General features: G+C 40.8%; 1 protein-coding gene across 1 annotated transcript in view; it reads right to left on the reverse strand.

Annotated features, from left to right (window-relative positions):
* Positions 1-27,591, reverse strand: part of LOC124605717 (cationic amino acid transporter 2-like) — a 402,039-nt gene that overhangs the window by 78,188 nt on the left and 296,260 nt on the right. The window contains exon 5 of the mRNA XM_047137592.1: positions 14,390-14,545. Coding sequence (XP_046993548.1) covers positions 14,390-14,545 — 156 coding nt within the window. The remainder of the gene's footprint in view (positions 1-14,389; positions 14,546-27,591) is intronic.

Consider the following 27,591-nt stretch of genomic DNA (forward strand, 5'->3'; position numbering starts at 1 on the left):
GTGTTTTCCCTTGACTATGCTATTTTTCTTACATTTGTCTGTTCCAAAAGCCGTATTTATATCATTGCTGAATATTTCTGTTATCTTTAGTAATTGGTTGAGTTGTTGATTTGTTGCTGCCAGTAGTTTTAGATCATCCATGTATAGCAAATGTGTGATTTTGTGTTGGTATGTTCCAGTAATATTGTATCCATAATTTATATCTAAAAACAAAGATGATGTGACTTACCAAACGAATGCGCTGGCACGTCGATAGACACACAAACAAAATTCTAGCTTTCGCAACCAACGGTTGCTTCGTCAGGAAAGATGGAAGGAGAGGGAAAGACGAAAGGATGTGGGTTTTAAAGGAGAGGGTAAGGAGTCAGTCCAATCCCGGGAGTGGAAAGACTTACCTTAGGGGGAAAAAAGGACGGGTATACACTCGCGCGCGCACACACACACACACATATCCATCCACATGAGTGTATACCCGTCCTTTTTTCCCCCCTAAGGTAAGTCTTTCCACTCCCGGGATTGGACTGACTCCTTACCCTCTCTTTTAAAACCCACATCCTTTCATCTTTCCCTCTCCTTCCCTCTTTCTGGACGAAGCAACCGTTGGTTGCGAAGGCTAGAGTTTTGTGTGTATATTTTTGTGTTTGTTTGTGTGTGTATCGACGTGCCAGTGCTTTCATTTGGTAAGTCACATCATCTTTGTTTTTAGATATATTTTTCCCACTAGGAATGTTTCCCTCTATTGTTTTTGTATCCATAATTTGTATTATTTAGCATGTTGGATAGTGGGTTCAGAGCAAGGCAGAACCAGAAATGACTTAATGAGTCTCCTTGGTATATTCCACGCTTAATCTGTATTGGCCGTGATGTGATATTATTTGAATTTGTTTCGATATTAAGTGTGGTTTTCCAATTTTTCATTACTATGTTTAGGAACTGTATCAATTTAGGATCTACTCTGTATATTTCCAATATTTGTAGTAACCATGAGTGGGGTACACTATCAAAAGATTTTTGGTAATCAATGTATGCGTAGTATAGCAATCTTTGTTTGGTTTTAGCTTGATATGTCACCTCTGAATCTATTAGCAGTTGCTCTTTACATCCTCATGCTCCTTTGCAGCAGGCTTTTTGTTCTTTATTTATAATTTTGTTCTATGTTGTATGTGTCATTAATTTCTGTGTAATGACTGAAGTTAATATTTTGTATATTGTTGGTAGGCATGTTATTGGGTGATATTTTGCTGGATTTGCTGTGTCTGCTTGATCTTCAAGTTTCAGATAAGTTATTCCTTGTGTAAGTGTATCATGGACTGTGTGTGGGTCTACAATGTAACTGTTAAATAATTTAGTTAGATGTGAATGTGTTGAGGTGAACTTCTTTAGCCAGAAATTTGCTATTTTATCTTTTCCAGGGGCTTTCCAATTGTGCATAGAATTAATTGCTTGGGTGACTTTATGTTGCAAAATTATCACTTCAGGCATTTGTGGTATCATCTTGTATGTGTCTGTTTCTGCTTGTATCCACCGTGTATGTCTGTTATGTTGTACCGGGTTTGACCATATGTTGCTCCAGAAGTGGTCTATGTCTGTTATGTTTGGTGGATTGTCTATTTTAATGTGTGTTATCTATTGTCTGGTAAAATTTCTTTTGGTTTGTGTTGGATGTTTGATTTTGTTTCCTTCTATTTTCACTTTTGTTGCATCTTCTAAGTCATTTGGCCAATGCTTGTAATTTCTGCTTCTTTTCATCTAATGCCTCTATCACTTCCTGTTGTGAGATTTTACCTAACCTTTTTCATTTTTTGTTTGATATTTCATTTCTTATAAATTGTGTTAGCTGTCCAATGTCTTTTCTCAGTTTTTCTATTCTGATCTGTAGCCTGTGTTGCCATGCTGGTTTTGTGGGTTTCTTCTGTGTGTTGGTTGGTTCTGATCTCGGCCTTGCTGTCGACTGTTCTGTTTCAGAATGCTACCACCATCAGTAATGTAAAAATTGTGATACTGCAGCTGCCTCATGAAGTGGTGTTGTTTCGTCTATATGTGCAGATGATTAACTGATTAATAACAGCAACTTCACTTACACAGGATGTGACATGGCAATGTCCTTATTTGAAACATGCACCACACAGCTTCTGTTACACATTGCTGTGCGAGTTTGAGCACATTCAAAACTGTGGGACCTAACTTTTTTTTTTTAGGTTAGTTTAGTAGCAATCTTGCAGTGGATGGGAGAGGAGTGCATGTTCTCCTGGCAACTTACTTTTCCAATGGCAGCTCGATCATCATGTGCTTTCAGGGAACAGTTTAATACCATGCTTTTCAGGTCATGTTCCTGATTTAAATTGATTTTTTTACGTGGTTGGATACATTTATGGACACTAGTAATGTGCAGAAAAAGATCCAGGACCTTCAGGAATGCGCAGGACGCCCTGAGACATCAAGAAAGTAAGGCTAGTGATTTTTGCAATGAATTCTTCATGACGACTTTAAATTTCATCCAAACAAACTGGTAGTTGTGCACACACTTAATCCAAGTGATTATGATTTCTGGAGGGAGGGGGGGAGGGGGGATGAGTCTCAAATCTCTAGCAAAAACCTGCTTATGATGCCCTAAAAACCTGCCTTATGATGCCCTTATGTTATTCAATAATGAGGAACATCTTCATTTGTCTGGATGTGTGAATAAACACAACATGTGATACTGGAGTGGCATGAACTTTTGAGTACTTCACAAGCAGCCACTGCTTACAGAATGTAAGGCTGTTTGGCGTGCATTACCCAAAATTGGCATTACTGGCCCCTGGTTTTTCAAAGAGAATGACAGCATAGTTACGGTCACTTCCGAACATTATGTCCATGTGATTGAGAAGTTTTTTTATTTCTAATTTTGAAGAAATGGATGACCACTTGTGTGAACACTTCCCCCGACCATCTGACCTGTTTGAGAGATGATCTTCAGTGGCCAGTAAGCTCATCAGATTTAGCACCCTGTGACTTTTTCTTATCAGGTTATCTTAAATCCTTGATGCATACCAATCATCTGAGGACCCTGCAGAAGCAACAGAACAGTACTCGCACTGCCATTGACCACACAGAAAGAGACATGCTGGATCAAGAGGACCAAAACTTCCAATTTCGACTCTATAAATGGATTGAGCAGAACAGAGGCCACCTTAAAGATACCTGTTTAAGAACCTAATGAAATAAAACTTTCAATCTATTCCTATGTAAAGAAAAGAGCGTTAAACTATTATCTCCAATACTTTTTGTTTTATGACTTTTTAAAATAAGGAAGTTCCTGGCCACACCCTGTACTTATTGCATTATACAAGATGGGAAAACTGACAAGTGCTTACTAAATGTTTTGAATGCCATTTTTCTTCTATTCACTGCAATCTATTAAAATGATGTTAATTAATTTAATATTCCTTGGTACCAATAAGTACCACATCTGAAGACAACTGTCACGGTAGCATGCATTCACCTCCATTTGAAATTTATACCATAGCAGCTGATTGGTACAAATCATGCAGCCCCTCAGTTGTCAGTACTGGAAGAAAACCAGTAAAACATTCCCCATCTCCTATAGCAGAGAAGCTAAGTCGCAGATAGCCACAGCACAAAGACTGTCACAAATATAGCTTTCGACCAGTAAGGCCTTTTTCAAAATTAGACTGTACACGCACGTGTGCGCGCAACTCGCACACACGGCTGATGTCTCAGGAAGGTGAGGCCACACTGTGAGCAGCAGCACCAGTGCCTGAGACTGTGTGTGTGTGTGTGTGTGTGTGTGTGTGTGTGTGTGTGTGTGACATCTAATTTTGATGAAGGCCTTACTGGCCAAAAGCTATATTTGTGACAGTGTTATGTTGTGCATATCTGGGACTCACCATCTCCACTATATGGTGAGTAGCAACTTTCCTTTTCACAATATTTTTACATTCCATCCTGGATTTTCCATTGTTTGATTCCCCATCTCACATTCTCTATCCTCACAGTGGCTGCACTGCTTACCCCTTTGTCCCTGTGGTAAGAGGTCAACTGTAATTAGCTCGTGGGCAAATTCAATTAAAATTTAACATCTTAAAGTATTACTCTAAGTATTTTTGTTTCTTAGCAAGCAAGAAAACTACACTCTTAAGCAGCTCATTGTTAGATGGAATTTTTTGATTCGGCTACTGGTTGTTAGACGCATACGTTTATAAAACGCAGCTGAGAAAAATGAGCTGCAGTTTGATGACCACTGCTCTAAAGCAATGGTCACAACATGCCTGTTGTCATTAAAGAAACAAGAGGTCATTTTTATGAAATACTTCAGGAACGAACCATGTTGTTGGTTTTGGTTCATCTTCAAACAGTCAACAACTGCTTGCTTTTTCATTTCTGACTCAAAGTCAAGTTTTGGCTCCTGTTACAATGTACACAGATTTTGCATTTACTCAGTAGAATCTTTTGAGCAGTTCCTTGCACTAAGTGAATGTCCCTGATTTGAGCTTTGGACAATTTCTGTGGAATCCATCAAGAACAGATCTTTTCCACAGCTAAGTCTCAAGGCAAAGTCTGACATAATGCACTCTGTGGCGTGCCTAATGAAGCCTCTGCCTCATTGTAAGTCAAGCGCCGTCCCCCTTTCATGGTGTTGCACACAACAGCAACATTTTCTGGAACAACAACATATGTTATTTGACCTTCCAAAAATTCATTACTGACAATCACTATGGCCACAAAAGTTTGCAAACCAAATCTAAGGAGTTTTTTTAGAAGGTGATTGTTTAACAAAAGTTGAACAATGTGATCTGATGCACTGTTGTCCAATTAGGCCTTTATGAAAATCATGTGTGCCATCAGATGAAATAGCCATTTAAATGATTACTATAAACAGGGTTGCCAAGAGTTTCCCCAAGTGAAATTCCCTGATTTCCAAACAAGTTACAGCATTTTTCCCTGACATATTCTGAGATCTCATGGGTAAGTAAAGGCATAAGTTGACAAAAAATGTAACTACTTCCGTATTTCTCCCACATTTTGTTTTTCTTTGTTTTGTTTTAGGGTGCAAAAAAACTGGGATCTTACACGCCCATGTCAAAACTGTGAAACACAAAGACAAAAAGACGAGTTGAAAATGACTGCATGTCAATCCCCAACAATGGAAGAGAAGGAGACTACAAAAACAAGGGTGTGGAGAAAGATCTATAGGCGATGGCTAAAAAAGCAATGCCCAATACGCAACCTAGTTAAAATGATCTCTGCATAGTGGGAGGGCAAGAGGTGGTCTTCCAAGCCACTGGGAGAGGCTTAATAACCTGGAACTTATTCCCATGAGGGGAGGACACGTGGTGATGCCAAAGTGACACCACCTCCTGACAGACAGCAACACAGAGATCATCAGAGGGAATATAAGAACTAGTGGGTTGTGGTACAAAGACCGCAGTCTTGTGAGACAGGCCATTACAGGTTAATGGCAATAGCACAGAGAGGACGATGCTCAGGAGTAAACTCTGAGGCACACCATCATTTTCCTATATAAAGGTGTCTGATAAGGCAGACACAGAAGCCCCACGTGCAGAGAGTACAGAGGATACCAGTCCTCCAGCAGGTGTCTTAGACATTCTCCAAATTGAAAAACATGGCCACAGTCTGGGATTTTGGCAGAAAACCATTCAAGACATGGGTAGACAAAGTGACAAGATGGTCAACTGCAGAACGGCATGCTCAAAAGCCACACTGCACTGGTTAGTAAATTGCGAGACTTGAGCAAACTTAGCAGATGGGCATGAACCACACATTCCATCACCATGCAAATACAGCTGGTGAGAGAGATGGGGTGGTAGCTAGAAGGAAGGTGTTTGTCCTTACTGGGCTTAGGTATGGGTGTGACAGTGGCTTCACACCAGTGTCTGGAAAACATGCCCTCTGGCCAGATGTGGATGCACGTATTAATGTTAACAGCATCTGGCCCTGGTGCAAAGGATTGGGATGAAGAGAGAGCATGGTCTAGCTCCCTCATAGTTAAGGAGCCATTGTAAAACTCACAATTCTCAGAAGAGAAGGGATTGCCCGAGCCTCCTCCACTCATTTCCAATAAAGGAAGGCAGGTTGATAGTGGCAGGAGCTAAAAATTTTCGCTAAATGGCAGCCCAAGGTGTTGGAGATAGCAATAGGATCAATGATGACATCATCTGCTACTGTCAGGCTAGAAAGTGGGGAATGGATCTTGGTCCCAGAGAGCCGTCATAGGTTGGCCCACACGACAGAAGACGGGGTGGACTGTTAAAAGAATTAGTGAAAGAAATCCAGCTAGCTTTTTTGTAATCCCAAAGAATATGATGACACTTTGCACACATATGTTTATAATGAATGCAGTTTGGCATCATAAGGATGATGATTAAAAATGTGGAGAGCACATCTCCGCATGCGAATTGTGTCGTGGCACACCGCAGTCCACCAACGGACCAGGACACAGCATGGTAAATAGGGAGTGAGAGGAATAGAACATTCTGTGGTGGTAAGGATAATGTTTATAAGATATTCATCTGATCATCACAACTGGGGAAATCATGTTTGTCGAAAGTTGCCAAGGAGGAGTAAAGCCTCCAGTCAGCCTTAGGTAGCTGCCATTTGGGAGTGCATGGATGTATGTTATGAGTCAACAAATGAATAGCACATGGGAAATGGTCACTGAAGGAGGTGTCAGAAAGAATGAACCACTCATGATGATGGGGAAGGCAGGCGGTGCAGAAGGATAGGTCCAAATGGGAATAGGTGTGCGAGTAGTCTGAATGGATGTGGGTGCACCTGTGTCAAGCCAGAAAAAGTTAAGTCGATTAAGAAGGTCACCCTCGAAGGCACCTCTCAGGCAGATTCTGGGAGCACCCCAAAAGGGGTGGTGCACATGAAAGTCACCGATCAGCAGAATTGGGTGAGGTAGCTGCCCAATAAGCTGGAGGAAGTTGGCCCTTGTGACATCGAATGATGGAGGTATGTAAATGGTACAAAGTGAGGGAGGAAAAGGCAAACTGCAAGAACTTGAAGATGGGTAGTCAGGGAGACAAGTTTACTATGAATGTCATCACGTACAAGCAACACGACTCCCCCATGAAATGGAATGGCGACCTCGGGTGGAAGGTCAAAATGGACAAGGAAGAAATGCGAAAGCTCAAAGTGGTCATGAGGAAGCAATTTTGTTTCCTGAAGGCAGAATACAAGTGGATGCTGCAATTATAAAAGCAGCCTAAATCATCTGTTGGATCAAAGGCCATGAACATTCCACTGGAGGAGAGTCATGATGAGGAAAAAAATGAAGGGGTGTCACACCAGCAGCTGCTGAGTGCCAGCCTGCAAAGGCTTGCTGCTACAGGGTACAGAGGCAGGGGGATCCTGCTCCATGAGGTCCACAGAAGCATCAGCTTTCTTCTGCTGTCAGCCTGCAGAATCCAATGCAGAAAAACGGTTGGTGGTGTGCACCAGAGACACAGAGGCCGGCCGAGAGAAGATATCACAAGGCAACACCGTAGAAAAGGATCTTCGATTTGGTAAAGAAGAAAGTTTGCCTTTGTTGAACTTCTTTGAATCTTTCCAGTCAGCAAAGGAAGACTGAGATGTTGGTTGGCTGGAGGGATGTAGGAAGTCTTCATGGGAGTAATCTTTCTGTCCTTTCCAGCCTGTCGGTTGTGTAGGTAGTGACTTCACCCATGAGGCGAGTTTGATGGCTTGTTGCACAGCTGGACAAGGGGACTGTGATGGTACCATGACACTGGGTGATTTCACAACCTCAGAGCGAGAAAACCCTCCCATGATTGTCAGCATCTCCAATGGCATGCTCCTTCCAACTGGGGGGCCCCTTCACAATAGGATGCATCCACTTTAGGCGATTGTTCACACACCTGACAGAGGGGCCAATCAGCAATTTGGGAAAGTAGCAACTCAGGCAGTCTCCTCTTCCTGGGCCTGTTCTGTACCAGGGAGTATGTGCAAACCTTATCTGTTGACCTGGGGCTGGGAACTGCACATTACACAGTCATCTACTACACACCGGAAGCAGCTACTAGGGTAGCAGAGTACGTGTGGCGTGCACACGGGGGTTTTTTAGGTTAGAGGGACCCCCCCTTGGGCGAAACGATAAAATACCTGACGGCTTACCAGAGAGGACATTATCATCATTGATAAAGAACGTCCGTCCTCAGAGACCAAAAACAGGAAAAGTTAACGTAATATTGGTAAACTGCAGGAGTATCCAGGGCAAGGTTCCTGAATTAGTATCTCTTATTGAAGGAAATAGTGCGCATATAGTATTAGGAACGGAAAGTTGGTTAAAACCGGAAGTGAACAGTAACGAAATCCTAGACACAGAATGGAATATATACCGCAAGGATAGGATAAACGCCAATGGTGGAGGAGTATTTATAGCAGTAAAGAATTCAATAATATCCAGTGAAGTTATTAGCGAATGCGAATGTGAAATAATCTGGGTTAAGTTAAGTATCAAAGGTGGGTCAGATATGATAGTCGGATGCTTCTATAGACCACCTGCATCAGCAACCGTAGTAGTTGAGCGCCTCAGAGAGAACCTGCAGAACGTCGTGAAGAAGTTTCGTGATCATACTATTGTAATAGGGGGAGACTTCAATCTACCAGGTATAGAATGGGATAGTCACACAATCAGAACTGGGGCCAGGGACAGAGACTCTTGTGACATTATCCTGACTGCCTTGTCCGAGAATTACTTCGGGCAGATAGTTAGAGAACCAACTCGTGAAGCTAACGTTTTAGACCTAATAGCAACAAATAGACCGGAACTTTTCGACTCCGTGAATGTAGAAGAGGGTATCAGTGATCATAAGTCAGTGGTTGCATCAATGACTACAAGTGTAATAAGAAATGCCAAGAAAGGAAGGAAAATATATTTGCTTAACAAGAGTGATAGGGCACAAATCGCAGAATATCTGAGTGACCACCATCAAACGTTCATTTCTGAGGAAGAGGATGTGGAACAAAAATGGAAAAAATTCAGAAACATCGTCCTGTATGCCTTAGATAAGTTCGTACCGACTAAGGTCCAAAGCGAGGGGAAAGATCCACCGTGGTATAACAATCATGTACGAAAGGTACTACGGAAACAAAGAAAGCTTCATCATAGGTTTAAGAGTAGTCGAATCATAGCTGATAAGGAAAAGCTGAACGAAGCGAAAAAGAGCGTAAAGAGAGCAATGAGAGAAGCATTCAACGAATTCGAACATAAAACATTGGCAAACAATCTAAACAAGAACCCTAAAAAGTTTTGGTCATATGTAAAATCGGTAAGCGGATCTAAATCCCCTATTCAGTCACTCGTTGACCACGATGGCACCGAAACAGAGGACGACCGAAGAAAGGCAGAAATACTGAATTCAGTGTTCCGAAACTGTTTCACTGCGGAAAATCATAACACGGTCCCTGACTTCAGCCGTCGCACGGACGCCAAAATGGAAAATATTGAAATAAACGATATCGGAATTGAAAAACAACTGCTATCACTTAGTAGCGGAAAAGCATCCGGACCAGACGAGATACCCTTAAGATTCTACAGTGATTATGCTAAAGAACTTGCCCCCTTTCTATCAGCAATTTATCGTAGATCGCTGGAAGAACGTAAAGTACCTAGCGACTGGAAGAAAGCGCAGGTCGTTCCCATTTTCAAGAAGGGTCATAAATCAGATGCGAATAATTATAGGCCTATTTCGCTTACGTCAATCTGTTGTAGAATAATGGAACATGTTTTGTGTTCTCGTATTATGACGTTCTTAGATAATACAAATCTCCTTCATCATAACCAACATGGATTCCGCAAACAGAGATCATGTGAAACTCAGCTCGCCCTATTTGCCCAAGAAATTCACAGTGCCGTAGACACTGGCGAGCAGATTGATGCCGTATTCCTGGACTTCAGGAAGGCATTTGATACGGTTCCGCACTTACGTTTAGTGAAAAAAATACGAGCTTACGGAATATCGGACCAGGTTTGTGATTGGATTCAGGATTTCCTAGAAGAAAGAACACAACATGTCGTTCTTAACGGTTCAAAATCTGCAGATGTAGAGGTAATTTCGGGAGTACCGCAGGGAAGCGTGATAGGACCTTTATTGTTTACAATATACGTAAATGACTTAGTTGACAACATCGGTAGCTCCGTGAGGCTATTTGCAGATGACACGGTTGTCTACAAGAAAGTAGCAACATCAGACGACTTGTACGTACTCCAGGAGGACCTGCAGAGGATTAATGCATGGTGCGACAGCTGGCAGCTTTCCCTAAACGTAGATAAATGTAATATAATGCGCATACATAGGGGCAGAAATCCATTCCAGTACGATTATGCCATAGGTGGTAAATCATTGGAAGCGGTAACGACCGTAAAATACTTAGGAGTTACTATCCGGAGCGATCTGAAGTGGAATGATCACATAAAACAAATAGTGGGAAAAGCAGGCGCCAGGTTGAGATTCATAGGAAGAATTCTAAGAAAATGTGACTCATCGACGAAAGAAGTAGCTTACAAAACGCTTGTTCGTCCGATTCTTGAGTATTGCTCATCAGTATGGGACCCTTACCAGGTTGGATTAATAGAAGAGATAGACATGATCCAGCAAAAAGCAGCGCGATTCGTCATGGGGACATTTAGTCAGCGCGAGAGCATTACGGAGATGCTGAACAAGCTCCAGTGGCGGACACTTCAAGAAAGGCGTTACGCAATACGGAGAGGTTTATTATCGAAATTACGAGAGAGCACATTCCGGGAAGAGATGGGCAACATATTACTACCACCCACATATATCTCGCGTAATGATCACAACGAAAAGATCCGAGAAATTAGAGCAAATACGGAGACTTACAAGCAGTCGTTCTTCCCACGCACAATTCGTGAATGTAACAGGGAAGGGGGGATCAGATAGTGGTACAATAAGTACCCTCCGCCACACACCGTAAGGTGGCTCGCGGAGTATAGATGTAGATGTAGATGTAGATGTAGATGTAGATCTGTTATGCATCAGACTCATGGGCTGCCCTTCAGGAGTGCAAAGGGAGGAAGAAGAAAAAAGTGGAGCCTTAAATGTTAAAGCAGAGGAAGGACAGGAGAATATGAATAAAGAAAGGGAAAAGGAACAAAAACACCCCAGACATGTTTCCCAAGGAAGGGGAAAAAGAATAGTGAGGGGATAGACATGCAGCACGGAAGGGAGAAGATGCTGCAAAGGCTGGGGCCCCATCGTATATTTCTCCCCCATGTGAGCAAAATTCTTTAGTACTAACATCAACATCTTTTGTAATGAACCAGTTTTAGGTGAACAAAGCAAGGCAGATGGCATGTGTGTTTCATTAAGACCACTGTTGTTATTTTATTTCAATAAAACAAAACACATTTGTGACAAAAATACACATTTCCTTGGAGTTGCAAGACAGATTTAAAATACCTTCACTGATTTCAGAAATAACCTCAGAAGAAAGTAGGCCTCTTGAAAGAAGTTTTTAATGCAGGGAAAAGTTTTGTAAACCACCACTACAGGTAACCACCAATAAAATGTTGGTTCTACTATGTTCATTATTGCCAGTTGTTAGTCACTGTATTATATCTATTATTTTACAGGTATTGTTTGATCTTGCCTTTGAGAAATATATGAATACATAGTGCACAAACTGGCAGCAACTGTCACAATTTTCTTCTTCTTATCGCCCACACTTTCTCATATAGAAATTATTTTCAAAGTGCCATAAGTACTGGAATAAATAAAATGTTTGTAAAACGCTGCACTGCACGGTGGACTTGCAGTGAGACAGTTGCAGTTGCTGAAATCCATTGCCCGTGGCCTCTGGCCTGCTGATGAGTGCTGCAGTCCTGGGTCCTTGGATAAACCACAAAAATCTGTCGCATTAAGCCACACACAAACGGACCCAGACTGCAGGCAGATTGTTGATATTAGATCTGATGAGCAGGGCTTGCACATTAATGGGAAATGATGGGCTTCAGATCAGCAGGCCCAATCTGTTAGAGGTACCCACAGAAATGGCCTACGGTTTTGGCCTGTCATGGAAGTCCACTCGTGTGGCCAGCTATTCATAAGCCACAGACAGCATGTTGTCGAAATGAGAATGTGCTGATCAATCCATGCAACAGATAACTTGCAAAAATACTCTGAGAAGCAATAATAATGAGGATAGGTAGCAACTCACTATAAACATGATTGCCAAGTGGCAGACAGGCATGTAGAAATGATAATCACTCTCTCTCTCTCTCTCTCAACTAAATCTTCGGCCATAGCCTTCATCAGAAAACAAGAGCAATACACATTCACGCAGTCACTCAGAAACAACTCGTGCATACAATCTCTGAGAATCAGATCCTGCCTCCCTACCTCTCATCAGCAGCTACTAGACTAGTGGCAAGAAGTGGTGGCAGCAATGACTGCAAGCTGAGGGGAGTGGTAGGAAGGGAAGAAGCAGTAAGAATGAGGGAGTAGGGAAATGGTGCATGTATTCAGCTGTGCCCTCCTAGTGATGACACATCTACTGAGACAAAAAAGGTATTTTTCTAGTTTCTTTTCTTTTCTTTTTTTTTTTTTTTTTTTTTTTTTAATTTCACTGATTTCCCTGATATGCTTTAAATTCCCTGATTTCCAGAACTTGTGGTGACCCTCATAAATTACTAGACCAATTTATGAGCTGCTGCTGTTTTAACAAGAACAAATTTTAAAACAATAATAGTGTCACATATCTATAGCACAGTCCAGTGGTAATATGCAAAACTTTGAAGTTGACCCTTGTACTAATGGATATCTCAAAATGATGTGAGTGCTGTTGATAGGAAATTGTGTAACATTTGTGTTACACGATTTCTTTCTGCTGGGCAAAAGCATGAACAATAAGACTTTCCAGACATTAGGTTTGGTTTGAGGAGCAACTAAAAGAGCATGCTGAAAAGTAATATCTCCGAATTCTTTGTGTGAAAGTCCAGAAGGATTTTTAAATAAAACAATTTTATTAACATTCTACAGTTTTATTCTTCATGACCACATATTTATTTTTCAGCATAGTTACCCTGATAATGAACACAGAACTACCAACAAGGGCCTGTTTGTCAATACCGTCACTGTAGAAAGTTTAACTTTGTTGACAGAGCCACAACTTCACCTCTGCTTTTACCACTTCATCACTATCAAAGTGAAGTCTTCAAAGGTGTTATTTAAGTTTTGGAAACAAATGAAATTGAATATGGCCAGAATGGGACTATATGAAGTGATGGTAATGAACCACTGCACTGGATTATTGAAGATGTCACAGCGCTTGAGTGTGGTCTGGCATTGTCGTGCTGAAAGAAAGGTTCCTCCATGTGTGGACGAAATCTTCAAATTCAAAACTCAATTACAGCATACTGTTTCTCATGCAACAACGTAATACAGTTCTGTGCCCTCTAGCAGTAGAAGGCTGGAAATATGTAGCCATGAACAATAAAGATACAGAATGTTAATAATGTTTATTTTTCCTTAAAAAGCTTCAAGCTTTTTCTCATACAAACTTCAGAGGCTTTACTTTTTAGCATGCCCGCATATTTTTTAAATGATTTGTTTTGGATTTTTATGACATGTAGCTAGATCATTACTGCATAGGGCCAAAACAGCCTATTTAAAGTCAGTGGATAACGATAATAACTGCACTACTCAGAATAAAAACACCTCTTGTTCCATTTTCTTCAGAGTGAAGAAGAATGTATGCTACTTATTTGTGTAATTTTCAAATGGAGCAAAAGCTGTAACTCACAAGAAAATATTGGCAGTGACCAGTATCATGCATGGTGATCAAAGACATAAACTGTCAGTTTCATGATATGCATGAAGATTTCTTCTTTATTTTGTATATCTTTATTAGACATACTCTTCCATTGTTTGTATTAGATGAAATCTGTTTAAAAAGTGTGTGTCTCATACAGTTTTTTAATTAGTGGAATTACAACCTACAGCTTTATATAATGAAAATTATGATTGTAACTGCTGCCTGGTATATATGAGAAAGCAGTGGCCCCCAGACATTAATAACAAAATGTTTGTATAGCTCTGAATACCACCACCTTACAAAAAATGGTTTTGATTCTTTTTAAAAGTCAAGGATTGTTATATAAGCTATATCAAAAACTCAAAAGAACTGAAAAATGGGGAAGAAAGTAAAACTAATAATTTTGATGAATGCTGCTTTATACCTCCAGGCATTTTTAGAGGGGGGGGGGGGGGTGCGGGTGGGGGGGGGGGGGGTGTGAGAGGGAGAGAGGGGGAGGAGGAGGAAAGAAGAGAAGGAAAGAGAGTTGGATTAATATGGTTCAACTTACAGTTTAAAAATAAAACATATATACATATATACTACTTACCAGTTAAAACTAGAATCATTCCTAATGATAAAAAGTCTGGGTATGATGATAAGAAGTTTATTTTCATAGGCATGACTTCCTTCATTGTTCTTTCCATTGTTCCATTGACAAGTGTGTCCACATAACTGCTAAGTCCACGAGCGACTGATGCCGTCCCTATGAACAATAAAGATGAAAAAAAGAAACAGTTAATCAACTGCTGAAAACAACAACATTGTTATAATCGTAATTTGATTGGTACTGTGAAGATTTTCAATGATCCACTTTGACATTTTACAATAAGGCTACATTTCCAGGTGATTCACACTTATGACCACATTTACTTTTACAAAAGACCACAGGTAATAAGAAAGGCTATGATTCTTCAGTTTCTCCCGGCGTATTTGTTGCCCGAACAGTCCATGGGTATACTGCTGGTTCATAATGTCCAACGGGCACAATATTTCGGCGATCAGACATGTCGACATCATCAGCACCTTTACAAAGGTAAGGCTACATTTGCAGATTTACACTTATGACCACATTTACTTCTCCCCAACTAATAAGAAAGACTATTTCTTAACCAAATATTTTGACTGGTTTTGCTTGTTATCAAATGGTATATTTAAAAGTCACATGTTGTAACCCACCAACAGACGAGTTACGGAAACCGAGAAAATTGTGTATTGCCTAAACCTTTCACCAGAAACTGTTGAAAGAGGTGCCACTTGCAGGTTGTCACAGTTCAAAGGAACTGCATGTCCGAGACCCTTATTCCTCCTTGATGTATCTACAATACAAATCTAAACAAGTGAACTTCCAGTACATCTGTCAGGCTACACGACCTAAGGTAGCAAATAGCGCAGTATAGCTCAGGGTAGAGGTAACGATATTTATAAGGACTTAGATTAGTGGATAGTAGTGAAAGGAGATATCTACAAGACTGTCACATTTCAATGTATGAACATGGTTTTCTGCTTTCACAAGGAATTCATGTGTCAAGATGTAAAATGTGTGATAGCAATGTCTGATGACTCAGTTTTACAGGTGGAGTGAGGGGTATAGATGTGTGTGGTGGGGGTTAAGTTAGTGCAAGGGGCACAGCACCATCTTCACAGTCCAGGACTCATCATCAGGTGTCCTTAGTGTGTGTGTGTGTGTGTGTGTGTGTGTGTGTGTGGGGCAATTTTTTTTTAAAAAAAAAAAAAAAAATCAGTAATGTGTTCTATATTTCAAAGTATCAGAAATGGTCCAGGAGTAACAGGAGTAATGAGTGGATGTCCTTAGTTTGTGTGACAATGAAGAACAAAACTATGATTTATATTACAAGTCACCTGACACTGTTAGGACACTGAACTCATATTTGAGAGGATGGAGATACTCTGACCACCATCCTGAGTTGGGTTTTCTGTGGTTTTCCTAGATCACCAAGAGAAATGCCTGGATGGCTCCTTAATCTGGACCATTGCCAACCAGCTGTCTTATCCTCATACAACATTTTATGTATGTATGTGTTGTATATTTTGACCTACTGATTTGCATTATATTACCTTACCAAATCTTCTATCATTGTGATATAATCTTTGGGTGAATAAACATAAATAAACAAACAAATAACATAGATGAAAGATAACAGAAACTTAAGCATGTGCATTCACTCTAAGTGAAGTAACATTTCAGTACCATTATTAAACTGAACACATTGTAACAACAATGACTCTCTACTATTGTACATATAAATAGTTCTTTTCATCTGATTTTACGATAAACTCGTGTAATTGATGTTCTGATTTCATTTCTTTTTGTATCATGCCATTATGTTAAGAAAACTGTAAATAAGTTTCAATGTGAATATTAATGTTTATGTCAAATGTCAAGTAATATTGTAATAGAATTGAAATGTAACAAATGTTGAAACTGTTGCAAGATGTTTGAAATTGTAACTGTGCATCTGGTCCATAAGTAGGCAATGTGTTAGGATATGTAGAATGCAAAACCTTGGGTGAATACCCCATCTGTCAGGGAGTGGTAAAAGGTGGATGGCAGGCAAGTGCGAAAAATGCGCGCAGGCACTGCACGGCACAACAGGCACAGTAGTAGTTTGAGTTTGGCACTGGTTTGAGCAACACCACCTGGAGCGAGGAGGCTCTCCTGGAAGACATAGCTTCACTGAGCCTCGGGTATGCCATTTCAATGCCCACACAGTATGGTAAAATTCCATAGGCACTAAATGGAATAGTATTGCAATGCTAAGAAGAATTAAAGTGCCGATACATCAAGAGCCATAGCTGTGGTTGTATGTGTGCTCTATGCCCCGCCATCTTGCCACCCACCAACCACCACATCGATACTAGCAGGTTGAAACTTTTAGTACTGTATTCGTACGGATCAGAGAGTGAACTGTGTTTGGTGCAATGACAACCTAAAATTTACCAGAACTTTTCCATCATTTAATTACCCTCACAACTAACCTAGACAGGGTCCTTTCCAAATGATGTGCAATCTGAGTGTCCCGAAAAGAAAATTAAAAATTATGTTAATAATAATTATTTGCAGAACTAGCTATATTGGAATTGTGTTTAAATAAATGTTTTGTTAATGAACCAGCAAATGAATAGCAAAGGTCTAACGAAGTCAAAAGATAACTTTAGTATTGATATAGTAATGAAGTTTATTATTTCGAGACAGATTTAAAAGCATTTAAATGAGCAGTAAATAAGATGAAAAGAGTAGTAACTTATGTACTGGAAATCTTGAATGAATAATAAATTCAGTAATCATTTTTTTAAAATACAGTGATCATAACAGTTTCAGCCAATTTTAGTGGGAGTACTTTTGTAGGATGCCTCTCAATTTCTCAAGAAACCCTATCAAAGTGTTTGACGCAGTTGCTGAATGGATAAGTCACATAGACTATAAGAATGTTGTGGACTCCTCAGAGATCTCTCTTTGAGAGTGCTGCAGGAAGCAGTGAAGAAAATGCATAAAAGTATACTTAAGAATGTATAAAATGAACAAAAGTCAAAGTGTGATAACACATCTCAGCTGTCCTGGTACTGTTTGCAGGTCAAGCGCTCGTGTCCAGGGACAGCCAGTGACAAACCTTATAAATTAACAAATCTTTTGCAATTTTTAACATTGCTGATTAGGTTCTAATGATTTGGATGACTAAGAGTGTGGATGATTAAGAGTGTGTGTACAAAATTCCCACTTCTCTTATACGAGTTGACTTACTTTGTGTACACAGCTGATCTTCTCTGGATAGCCGGCTTCTGGAATTTCTACAAACTACTTCTCCAAAGAATGATGCTAGTTACAGGAACCTTAAAAAGTCTCTCTCTACTTGCAAAATAATTAGGTACTTGAAGAATACTTTTCAACAACTATTGGTATATTTGAGCTTCATAAAGAACAAAATTCACACTTTGCATATAAACATTTGACTTCTTGTAAGTCACTCATATCGCCTCACATTAGAAACAGATTTAAGTACATTTTAGAAAAGAGTTGGCTTAACAATCATAACTCTATTACAAACGAATTGCAAAATACATCTTCCCTCCAGCAAGTCCCAGATAAGCATTTATGCAGAATTCAGAATCTCAAATGTTTGTGTTATTTTCAAAAATGGTCACTGATATGATCAGCACAGAATAACCTAGAAGTTCCACTGTTCTTCCTTGCTTTTTTACTATGACTTCTGTGGATTGACCAACAAGTACTTGTCAGTGCTGTTCAACTGCTGTATCTACAGTCTTCTCACAACAAACTTCAAACCTGCAAACACAAACATGTGATGCGCAGTAGCTAGGATTCTATCATCCCACTCTCAAATCTAAAATATTGTGCGTTTGAGATGGTAGAAGGCCAAGTGGTTCTAGAATTTATGCAGAAATTCTCAAAACACTACAAGATGAACCAGAGAAGTTTTTCACTTGGTGTTCAGTAATTCACATTTATTGATGCATTCTGAGATTAACTCATCATCAGAATATCTAAGAAGAATGGTGGAGTTCTTCATACACAGTATTACGTAAAAAGAGAGCTGCTATCTGCTGCAGAGAACAACTATGTGAGGAGTTAACTCTCAAATGACACCATACTGTGTGCGAATAATTCCACCTTTCTTCTTAGATGTTCTGATGATGAGTTAATCTCAAAATTCATCAATAAATGTGAATTGCTGAACACGTGAAAAAAATTTTCTAGCGACCTGATCAGCAGTGTTACAATTTTAAAAAAAATAATGTTAGACAGTTGTCACAATTCTCTTACATGGCTTCATGTTACAACTAAGAAAGAAATTAAATTAACCATAAAAATTATGTAGTTCCAATTACAGCAACAGTGAGGATTCAAAGAGGCAGCCGACTCCCTCAATGAGCTGTAGGGAGAACTCTTGTACAGCTACATTCAGCTTTCCTGGTGTCAGCATATGTGGTGTATGGTTGAATGTTTTATCAGAGTTTTTGTGCTGGACAGGTCATGTTTACACCTGAAGCACCAGGCCACTGCACAAATTTTCACTAGTGATCATCCAACTTCCTATGTTTGTAACATGATGAAGATTATCAACTTGGGTCAACGAGTAGCTAGTGACAAAGATCAGGTAGGAGGTCATAAACCCATACAAAATTGATTCCAGTAATTTGGTGAAGCAAATTAGCGACAATAAATTTATCGACAATAAATTGCCAAATTATCTCACACAGAATACAAAAAATGCATGACAGTGTTATACAATTTCATGTCTGGATGACTGATCCATTTCAAATATACAGGTAGTCTCATTGAAGGTGGGATGGTACACAGATGGATAAGTCAGTGCATGTGTCCAAATTGTAATATCGGTTTAAAATTTGTGACAAATAGTTTACAGCTGTCTCTCTGGAAGTTAGTTATCAATAGTATCAATTTATGCATTTGTTTCCCATATCACAAGATGGGCAATGCCAGCTGGCTTGGTGTACAGAAGCTTTGTATGCATTTAGTCTCAAACTGAGACAGCCGAAATTAGGAATATGCTCGATTCTGCCATATCAGTTTGTTCTTTGTAGTGCAGCCAAATATCTCTTACTTCTTGCAATGATTTGTACATTCATAATGGCAATTCACAGTCGCTACTATAACTTGGGAAAAAAAATCCCTGAGAATTCCAGATGTGAGGGGAAGATGGTGTCAAAAACCTCCTGATAACTAATGGCAAGTGTGTGTGTGTGTGTGTGTGTGTGTGTGTGTGTGTGTGTGTGTGAGTGAAAATTTTATGTGGCATAATATTTGTGTAATCAACACACTCTGAAATATTAAGTATTTTAGCATTATTCCGGAGGTAAAATAGTCCCCCGTTCGGATCTCCGGGCGGGGACTACTCAAGAGGACGTTGTTATCAGGAGAAAGAAAACTGGCATTCTACGAATCACAGCGTGGAATGTCAGATCCCTTAATCGGGCAGGTAGGTTAGAAAATTTAAAAAGGGAAATGGATAAGTTAAAGTTGGATATAGTGGGAATTAGTGAAGTTCGGTGGCAGGAGGAACAAGACTTCTGGTCAGGTGAATACAGGGTTATAAACACAAAATCAAATAGGGGTAATGCAGGAGTAGGTTTAATAATGAATAAAACAATAGGAATGTGGGTAAGCTACTACAAACAGCACAGCAAATGCATTGTTGTGGTCAAGATAGACACGAAGCCCATGCCTATGACAGTAGTACAAGTCTAAATGCCAACTAGCTCTGCAGATGACGAAGAAATTGAAGAAATGTATGATGAAATAAAAGAAATTATTCAGACAGTGAAGGGAGACGAAAATTTAATAGTCGTGGGTGATTGGAATTCGATAGTAGGAAAAGGGAGAGAAGGAAACGTAGTAGGTGAATAAGGACTGTGGGGTAAGAAATTAAAGAGGAAGCCACCTGGTGGAATTTTGCACAGAGCACAACTTAATCATAGCTAACACTTGGTTCAAGAATCATAAAAGAAGGTTGTATACATGGAAGAAGCCTGGAGATACCGACAGGTTTCAGATACATTATATAATGGTAAGACAGAGATTTAGGAACCAGGTTTTAAATTGTAAGACATTTCCAGGGGCAGATGTGGATTCTGGCCACAATATATTGGTTATGAACTGCAGATTGAAACTGAAGAAACTGCAAAAAGGGAGGAATTTAAGGAGATGGGACCTGGATAAACTGAAAGAACCAGAGGTTGTACAGAGTTTCAGGGAAAGCATAAGGGAACAATTGACAGGAATGGGGGAAAGAAATACAGTAGAAGAAGAATGGGTAGCTCTGTGGGATGAAGTAGTGAAGGCAGCAGAGGATCAAGTAGGTAAAAAGACGAGGGCTAATAGAAATCCTTGGGTAACAGAAGAAATATTGAATTTAATTGATGAAAGGAGAAAATATAAAAATGCCGTAAATGAAGCAGGCAAAAAGGAATACAAACGTCTCAAAAATGAGATCGACAGGAAGTGCAAAATGGCTAAGCAGGGATGGCTAGAGGACAAATGTAAGGATGTAGAGGCTTGTCTCACTAGGGGTAAGATAGATACTGCCTACAGGAAAATTAAAGAGACCTTTGGAGAGAAGAGAACCACTTGTATGAATATCAAGAGCTCAGATGGCAACCCAGTTCTAAGCAACGGAGGGAAGGCAGAAAGGTGGAAGTAGTATATAGAGGGTTTATATAAGGGCGATGTACTTGAGGACAATATTATGGAAATGGAAGAGGATGTAGATGAAGATGAAATGGGAGATAAGATACTGCGTGAAGAGTTTGACAGAGCACTGAAAGACCTGAGTCGAAACAAGGCCCCGGGAGTAGACAACATTCCATTAGAACTACTGATGGCCTTGGGAGAGCCAGTCATGACAAAACTCTACCATCTGGTGAGCAAGATGTATGAGACAGGCGAAATATCCACAGACTTCAAGAAGAATATAATAATTCCAATCCCAAAGAAAGCAGGTGTTGACAGATGTGAAAATTACCGAACTATCAGTTTAATAAGTCACAGCTGCAAAATACTAACGCGAATTCTTTACAGACGAATTGGAAAACTGGTAGAAGCAGATCTCAGGGAAGATCAGTTTGGATTCCGTAGAAATGTTGGAACACGTGAGGCAATACTAACCTTACGACTTATCTTAGAAGAAAGACTAAGAAAAGGCAAACCTACGTTTCTAGCATTTGTAGACTTACAGAAAGCTTTTGACAATGTTGACTGGAATACTCTTTCAAATTCTGAAGGTGGCAGGGGAAAAATGCAGAGAGCGAAAGGCTATTTACAATTTGTACAGAAACCAGAAGGCAGTTTTAAGAGTCAAGGGACATGAAAGGGAAGCAGTGGTTGGGAAGGGAGTGAGACAGGGTTGTAGCCCCTCCCCGATGTTGTTCAATCTGTATATTGAGCAAGCAGTAAAGGAAACAAAAGAAAAATTCAGAGTAGGTATTAAAATCCATGGAGAAGAAATAAAAACTTTGAGGTTCGCCAATGACATTGTAATTCTGTCAGAGACAGCAAAGGACTTGGAAGAGCAGTTGAACGGAATGGACAGTATCTTGAAAGGAGGGTATAAGATGAACATCAACAAAAGCAAAACGATGATAATGGAATGTAGTCCAGTTAAGTCGGGTGATGCTGCAGGAATTAGATTAGGAAATGAGGCACTTAAAGTAGTAAAGGAGTTTTGCTATTTGGGGAGCAAAATAACTGATGATGGTCGAAGTAGAGAGGATTTAAATTTAGACTGGCAATGGCAAGGAAAGCGTTTCTGAAGAAGAGAAATATGTTGACATCGAGTATAGATTTAAGTGTCAGGAAGTCGTTTCTGAAAGTATTTGTATGGAGTGTAGCCATGTATGGAAGTGAAACGTGGACAATAAATAGTTTGGACAGGAAGAGAATAGAAGCTTTCGAAATGTGGTGCTACAGAAGAATGCTGAAGATTAGATGGGTAGATCACATAACTAATGAGGAGGTACTGAATAGGATTGGGGAGAAGATAAATTTGTGGCACAACTTGACTAGAAGAAGGGATCGATTGGTAGGACATGTGTTGAGGCATCAAGGGATCACCAATTTAGTATTGGAGGGCAGCATGGAAGGTAAAATTCGTAGAGGAAGACCAAGAGATGAATACACTAAGCAGATTCAGAGGGATGTAGGCTCCAGTACGTACTGGGAGATGATGAAGCTTGCACAGGATAGAGTAGCGTGGAGAGCTGCATCAAACCAGTCTCAGGACTGAAGACCACAACAACAACAACATAGCATTATTATTTCTAAAACAAAGAAAATTCAATTTCAATGGTAGGTTAAAAATGCAGAACTCCTTGGTGTTTTATAAAATTCCTGAAGCTTCCTGATAATTCTCTGAGATATCCCCGATTTTTACAGGTAAAATGTAATTACCTGAGAATTCCGGGTTTTCCAGAAGAACTGCTACTCTGCAACCAAACTGCTCTATTTAGTAATGTCAGCAATGACAAGAGATGGAACATATCTACTCTCTATCTGGATAAACCACAGTGATGGACTGCCGTGCAACGACAGTGGTGCTTTTATGACAAAGGGACTGATCAAAATATTTGTTATCTATACATTTACTTTTGTGATGTCTGGCAAAGTTGTTATGAAATGATTATGATAAATGAATGTCATGTGACAAAACAGACATTATAGGTTGTGTATTCTGTTGGGTTATTTGTTGTACAGTATTGGTGCATTACCGATGTTATAGTCACAAAAACACTGGATTTACCACATTATTTTATTGCAGAAAGTACAATTAATGTTCATAATCACAGATGGAAAAACATCTACAGCTAAATTTCATTTGTCACCAAGCAAATTCACTAGAAGCATTTACAAGCGTCCCCAGTGCTGTGTCCCTACTACAAGAAAGCAACATGCAAACCAGCAAAATACTCATGTGCCACAGGTGGCCATGCTTCACGTTCCATTTGCTGCAACAGACCCAAGCATTATCAAGCTAAACACTGACCCATACTTGTCCCGTATGTTGGTAAACGTTCGAGACAACAGTATCAACAACAGCAACACACTGATTTGTTGTCCACAGAGCCTCCAGCAGTTGCCACAAGAAACACGGAGTCCACCGCCAGCAGAGTACGATCACAGCACTGTGATGGCAGGCACTATTTTCCTATGACATGTCATGAGCCCACCAACAGCTCATGCCAAATTCATGTGCCACAACATTATTTAGGCTGGCACTCAATCAAAGACAGGTACTTCAGTCTACATCCATCTACATCCATGCTCCACAAGCCACCTGACGGTGAGTGGCGGAGGGTACCCTGAGTACCCCTATCGCTTCTCCGTTCTATTCCGGTCTCTTATTGTTCGTGGAAAGAAGGATGTTCGGTATGCTTCTGTATGGGCTCTAATCTCTCTGATTTTATCCTCATGGTCTCTTCGTGAGATATATGTAGGAGGGAGCAATATACTGCTTGACTCTTCGGTGAAGGTATGTTCTCAAAACTTTAACAAAAGCCTGTACCGAGCTACTGAGCATTTCTCCTGCAGAGTCTTCCACTGGAGTTTATCTATCATGTCTGTAACGCTTTCGTGATTACTGAATGATCCTGTAACAAAGCGCACTGCTCTCTGTTGGATCTTCTCTATCTCTTCTATCAACCCTATCTGGTACGGATCCCACACTGCCGAGCAGTATTCAAGCAGTGGGCGAACAAGCATACTGTAACCTACTTCCTTTGTTTTCGGATTGCATTTCCTTAGGATTCTTCCAATGAATCTCAATCAGGCATCTGCTTTACCGACAATCAACTTTACATGATCATTCCATTTTAAATCACTCCTAATGCCTACTCCCAGATAATTTACGGAATTAACTGCTTCCAGTTGTTGACATGCTATATTGTAGCTAAATGATAAAGGATCTTTCTTTCTATGTATCCGCAGCACATCACACTTGTCTACATTGAGATTCAATTGCCATTCCCTGCACCATGCGTCAATTCGTTGCAGATCCTCCTGCATTTCAGCACAATTTTCCATTGTTACAACCTCTCGATACAGCACAGCATCATCTGCAAAAAGCCTCAGTGAACTTCCGATGTTATCCGCAAGGTCATTTATGTATATTGTGAATAGCAACGGTCCTATGACACTCCCCTGTGGCACACCTGAAATCACTCTTACTTCGGAAGACTTCTCTGTTATCTAGGAACTCTTCAACCTAATCACACAATTGGTCTGATAGTCCATATGCTCTTACTTTGTGGGGAACTGTATCGAATGCCTTGCAGAAGTCAAGAAACATGGCATCTACCTGTGAACCCATGTCTATGGCCCTCTGAGTCTCATGGACGAATAGCGCGAGCTGGGTTTCACACGACCGTCTTTTTCGAAACCCATTCTGATTCCTACAGAGTAGATTTCTAGTCTCCAGAGAAGTCATTATACTCAAACATAATACGTGTTCCAAAATTCTACAACTGATCGACGTTAGAGATATAGGTCTATAGTTCTGCACATCTGTTCGACGTCCCTTCTTGAAAACGGGGATGACCTGTGCCCTTTTCCAATCCTTTGGAACGCTACGCTCTTCTAGAGACCTACGGTACACCGCTGCAAGAAGGGGGACAAGTTCCTTCGCGTACTCCGTGTAAAATCGAACTGGTATCCCATCAGGTCCAGCGGCCTTTCCTCTTTTGAGTGATTTTAATTGTTTCTCTATACCTCTGTCGTCTATTTCGATATCCACCATTTTGTCGTCTGTGTGACAATCTAGCTACAGTGCAGTCTTCCTCTGTGAAACAGCTTTGGAAAAAGACATTTAGTATTTCGACCTTTAGTCTGTCATCCTCTGTTTCAGTACCATTTTGGTCACAGAGTGTCTGGACATTTTGTTTTGATCCATCTACCGCTTTGACATAAGACCAAAATTTCTTAGGATTTTCTGTGAAGTCAGTACACAGAACTTTACTTTCGAATTCATTGAACACCTCTCGCATGGCCCTCCTCACACTACATTTCGCTTTGCATAATTTTTGTTTGTCTGCAAGGCTTTGGCTATGTTTATGTTTGCTGTGAAGTTCCCTTTGCTTCTGCAGCAGTTTTCTTACTCGGTTATGGTACCACGGTGGCTCTTTTCCATCTCTTATGATCTTGCTTGGCACATACTCATTTAACGCATATTGTATGATGGTTTTGAACTTTGTCCACTGATCTTCAACACTGTCTGTACTTGAGACAAAACTTTTGTGTTGAGCCGTCAGGTACTCTGTAATCTGCTTTTTGTCACTTTTGCTAAACAGAAAAATCTTCCTACCTTTTTTAATATTTCTACTTATGGCTGAAATCATCAATGCAGTAACTGCTTTATGATTGCCGACTCCCTGTTCTGCATTAACTGTTTCAAATAGTTCGGGTCTGTTTGTCACCAGAAGGTCTAATATGTTATCGCCACGAGTCGGTTCTCTGTTTAACTGCTCAAGGTAGTTTACAGATAAAGCACTTAAAAAAATTTCACTGGATTCTTTGTCCCTGACACCAGTTATGAACGTTTGAGGCTCCCAGTCTATATCCGGCAAATTAAAATCTCCACCCAGAACTATAACATGGTGGGGAAATCTACTCAAAATGTTTTCCAAATCATCCTTCAGGTGCTCAGCCACAACAGCTGCTGAACCAGGGGGCCTATAGAGACATCCAACTACCATGTCTGAACCTGCTTTAACCGTGCCCTTCACCCAAATTATTTCACATTTCGGATCTCCGTCAATTTCCTTCAATACTATTGCACTTCTTATTGCTATAAACACGCCTCCCCCTTCACTATCCAGCCTGTCTCTGCTGTATACATTCCAATCTGAGTTTAGGATTTCATTACTGTTTATGTCTGGTTTCAGCCAACTTTCTGTCCCTAGCACTATATGGGCGTTGTGACTGTTTATTAATGAGAGCAGTTCTGGGACCTTTCTATAGACGCTCCTGCAGTTTACTATTAGAACATTAATATTGTTATTCCCTGTTGCATTTTTCCTACTCCTACATTGCCGCGTCTCAGGAGGCGTCTTGTCGGGCCTAGGGAGGGAATTCTCTAACCTAAAAAACCCCCATGTGCACTTCACACGTACTCCGCTACCCTTGTAGCCACTTCCAGCGTGTAGTGCACGCCTGACACATTCAGGGGGACCCTACATTTCTCCACCCGTTGGCGGAGGTCGAGAAATTTGCACCCCAGATCTCCGCAGAATCGTCTGAGCCTCTGGTTTAAGCCTTCCACTCGGCTCCAAACCAGATGACCGCCATCGGTTCTGGGAACGATACTACAGATAGTTAGCTCAGATTCCACCCCACTAGCGAGGCTTTCTGCCTTCACCAATTCCGCCAACTGCCTGTACGAACTGAGGATGACCTCTGAACCCAGACGGCAAGAGTCATTGGTGCCGACATGAGCAACAATTTGCAGTCGGGTGCACCCAGTGCTCTCTATCACCGCCAGCAGGGCCTCCTCCACATCTCGGATGAGGCCCCCCCGGCAAGCAGACAGAGTGAACACTGGCCTTCTACCCCAACCTTTCCGCTATTTTCCTAAGGGGCTCCATCACCCGCCTCACATTGGAGCTCCCAATAACTAATAAACCCCTCCCCCCGGGTGCCTGCTCGGACCTTGCTGAAGGAGCGGCCGCATGTCCACTCACAAGCAGAGCGGACGATGCCACATGGCCAGCCTCCACATTTACCCTCCGCCTCATGCACCGCGGACGCCGCTGAACCTGCCACTCCCCTTGGGGAGAGGTTGGCCCAACTGCGCCCAGTACCCACGAAGATGTCTCGACAGCAGGGACAGTAGGTAAAGCATGTAACACCTGGGGTGTACCATGCGACGCACCAGACTCCCCACTGCCACCACACACCGAGGCAGCTGCCTGAAGACGGCTGACCATGGCCATCAACACGTTCAGCTGTTCGCGAACAGTGGCCAGCTCCTCCTGCATCCGTACACAGCAGTCACACATCCTATCCACCCTAAGAAATAAATTTACTGTAGAGAGTGAATCAACTTTTCACTTGACTGCTAATTCACTAAAGGCAGCTGATTGTTGACTAAACTGTGGTTGCTAGTCACTTCTTGCAGAAAACAATGAAAATATCACTACCTGTTTCTGGACTGTGTTAAAAACAAACACTAGCACTACTGGCACTATGGTTGACTAAAGGGACTC

Source organism: Schistocerca americana, chromosome 3 (assembly GCF_021461395.2).
Source record: "Schistocerca americana isolate TAMUIC-IGC-003095 chromosome 3, iqSchAmer2.1, whole genome shotgun sequence".
Classification (NCBI taxonomy): Eukaryota; Metazoa; Arthropoda; class Insecta; order Orthoptera; family Acrididae; genus Schistocerca; species Schistocerca americana.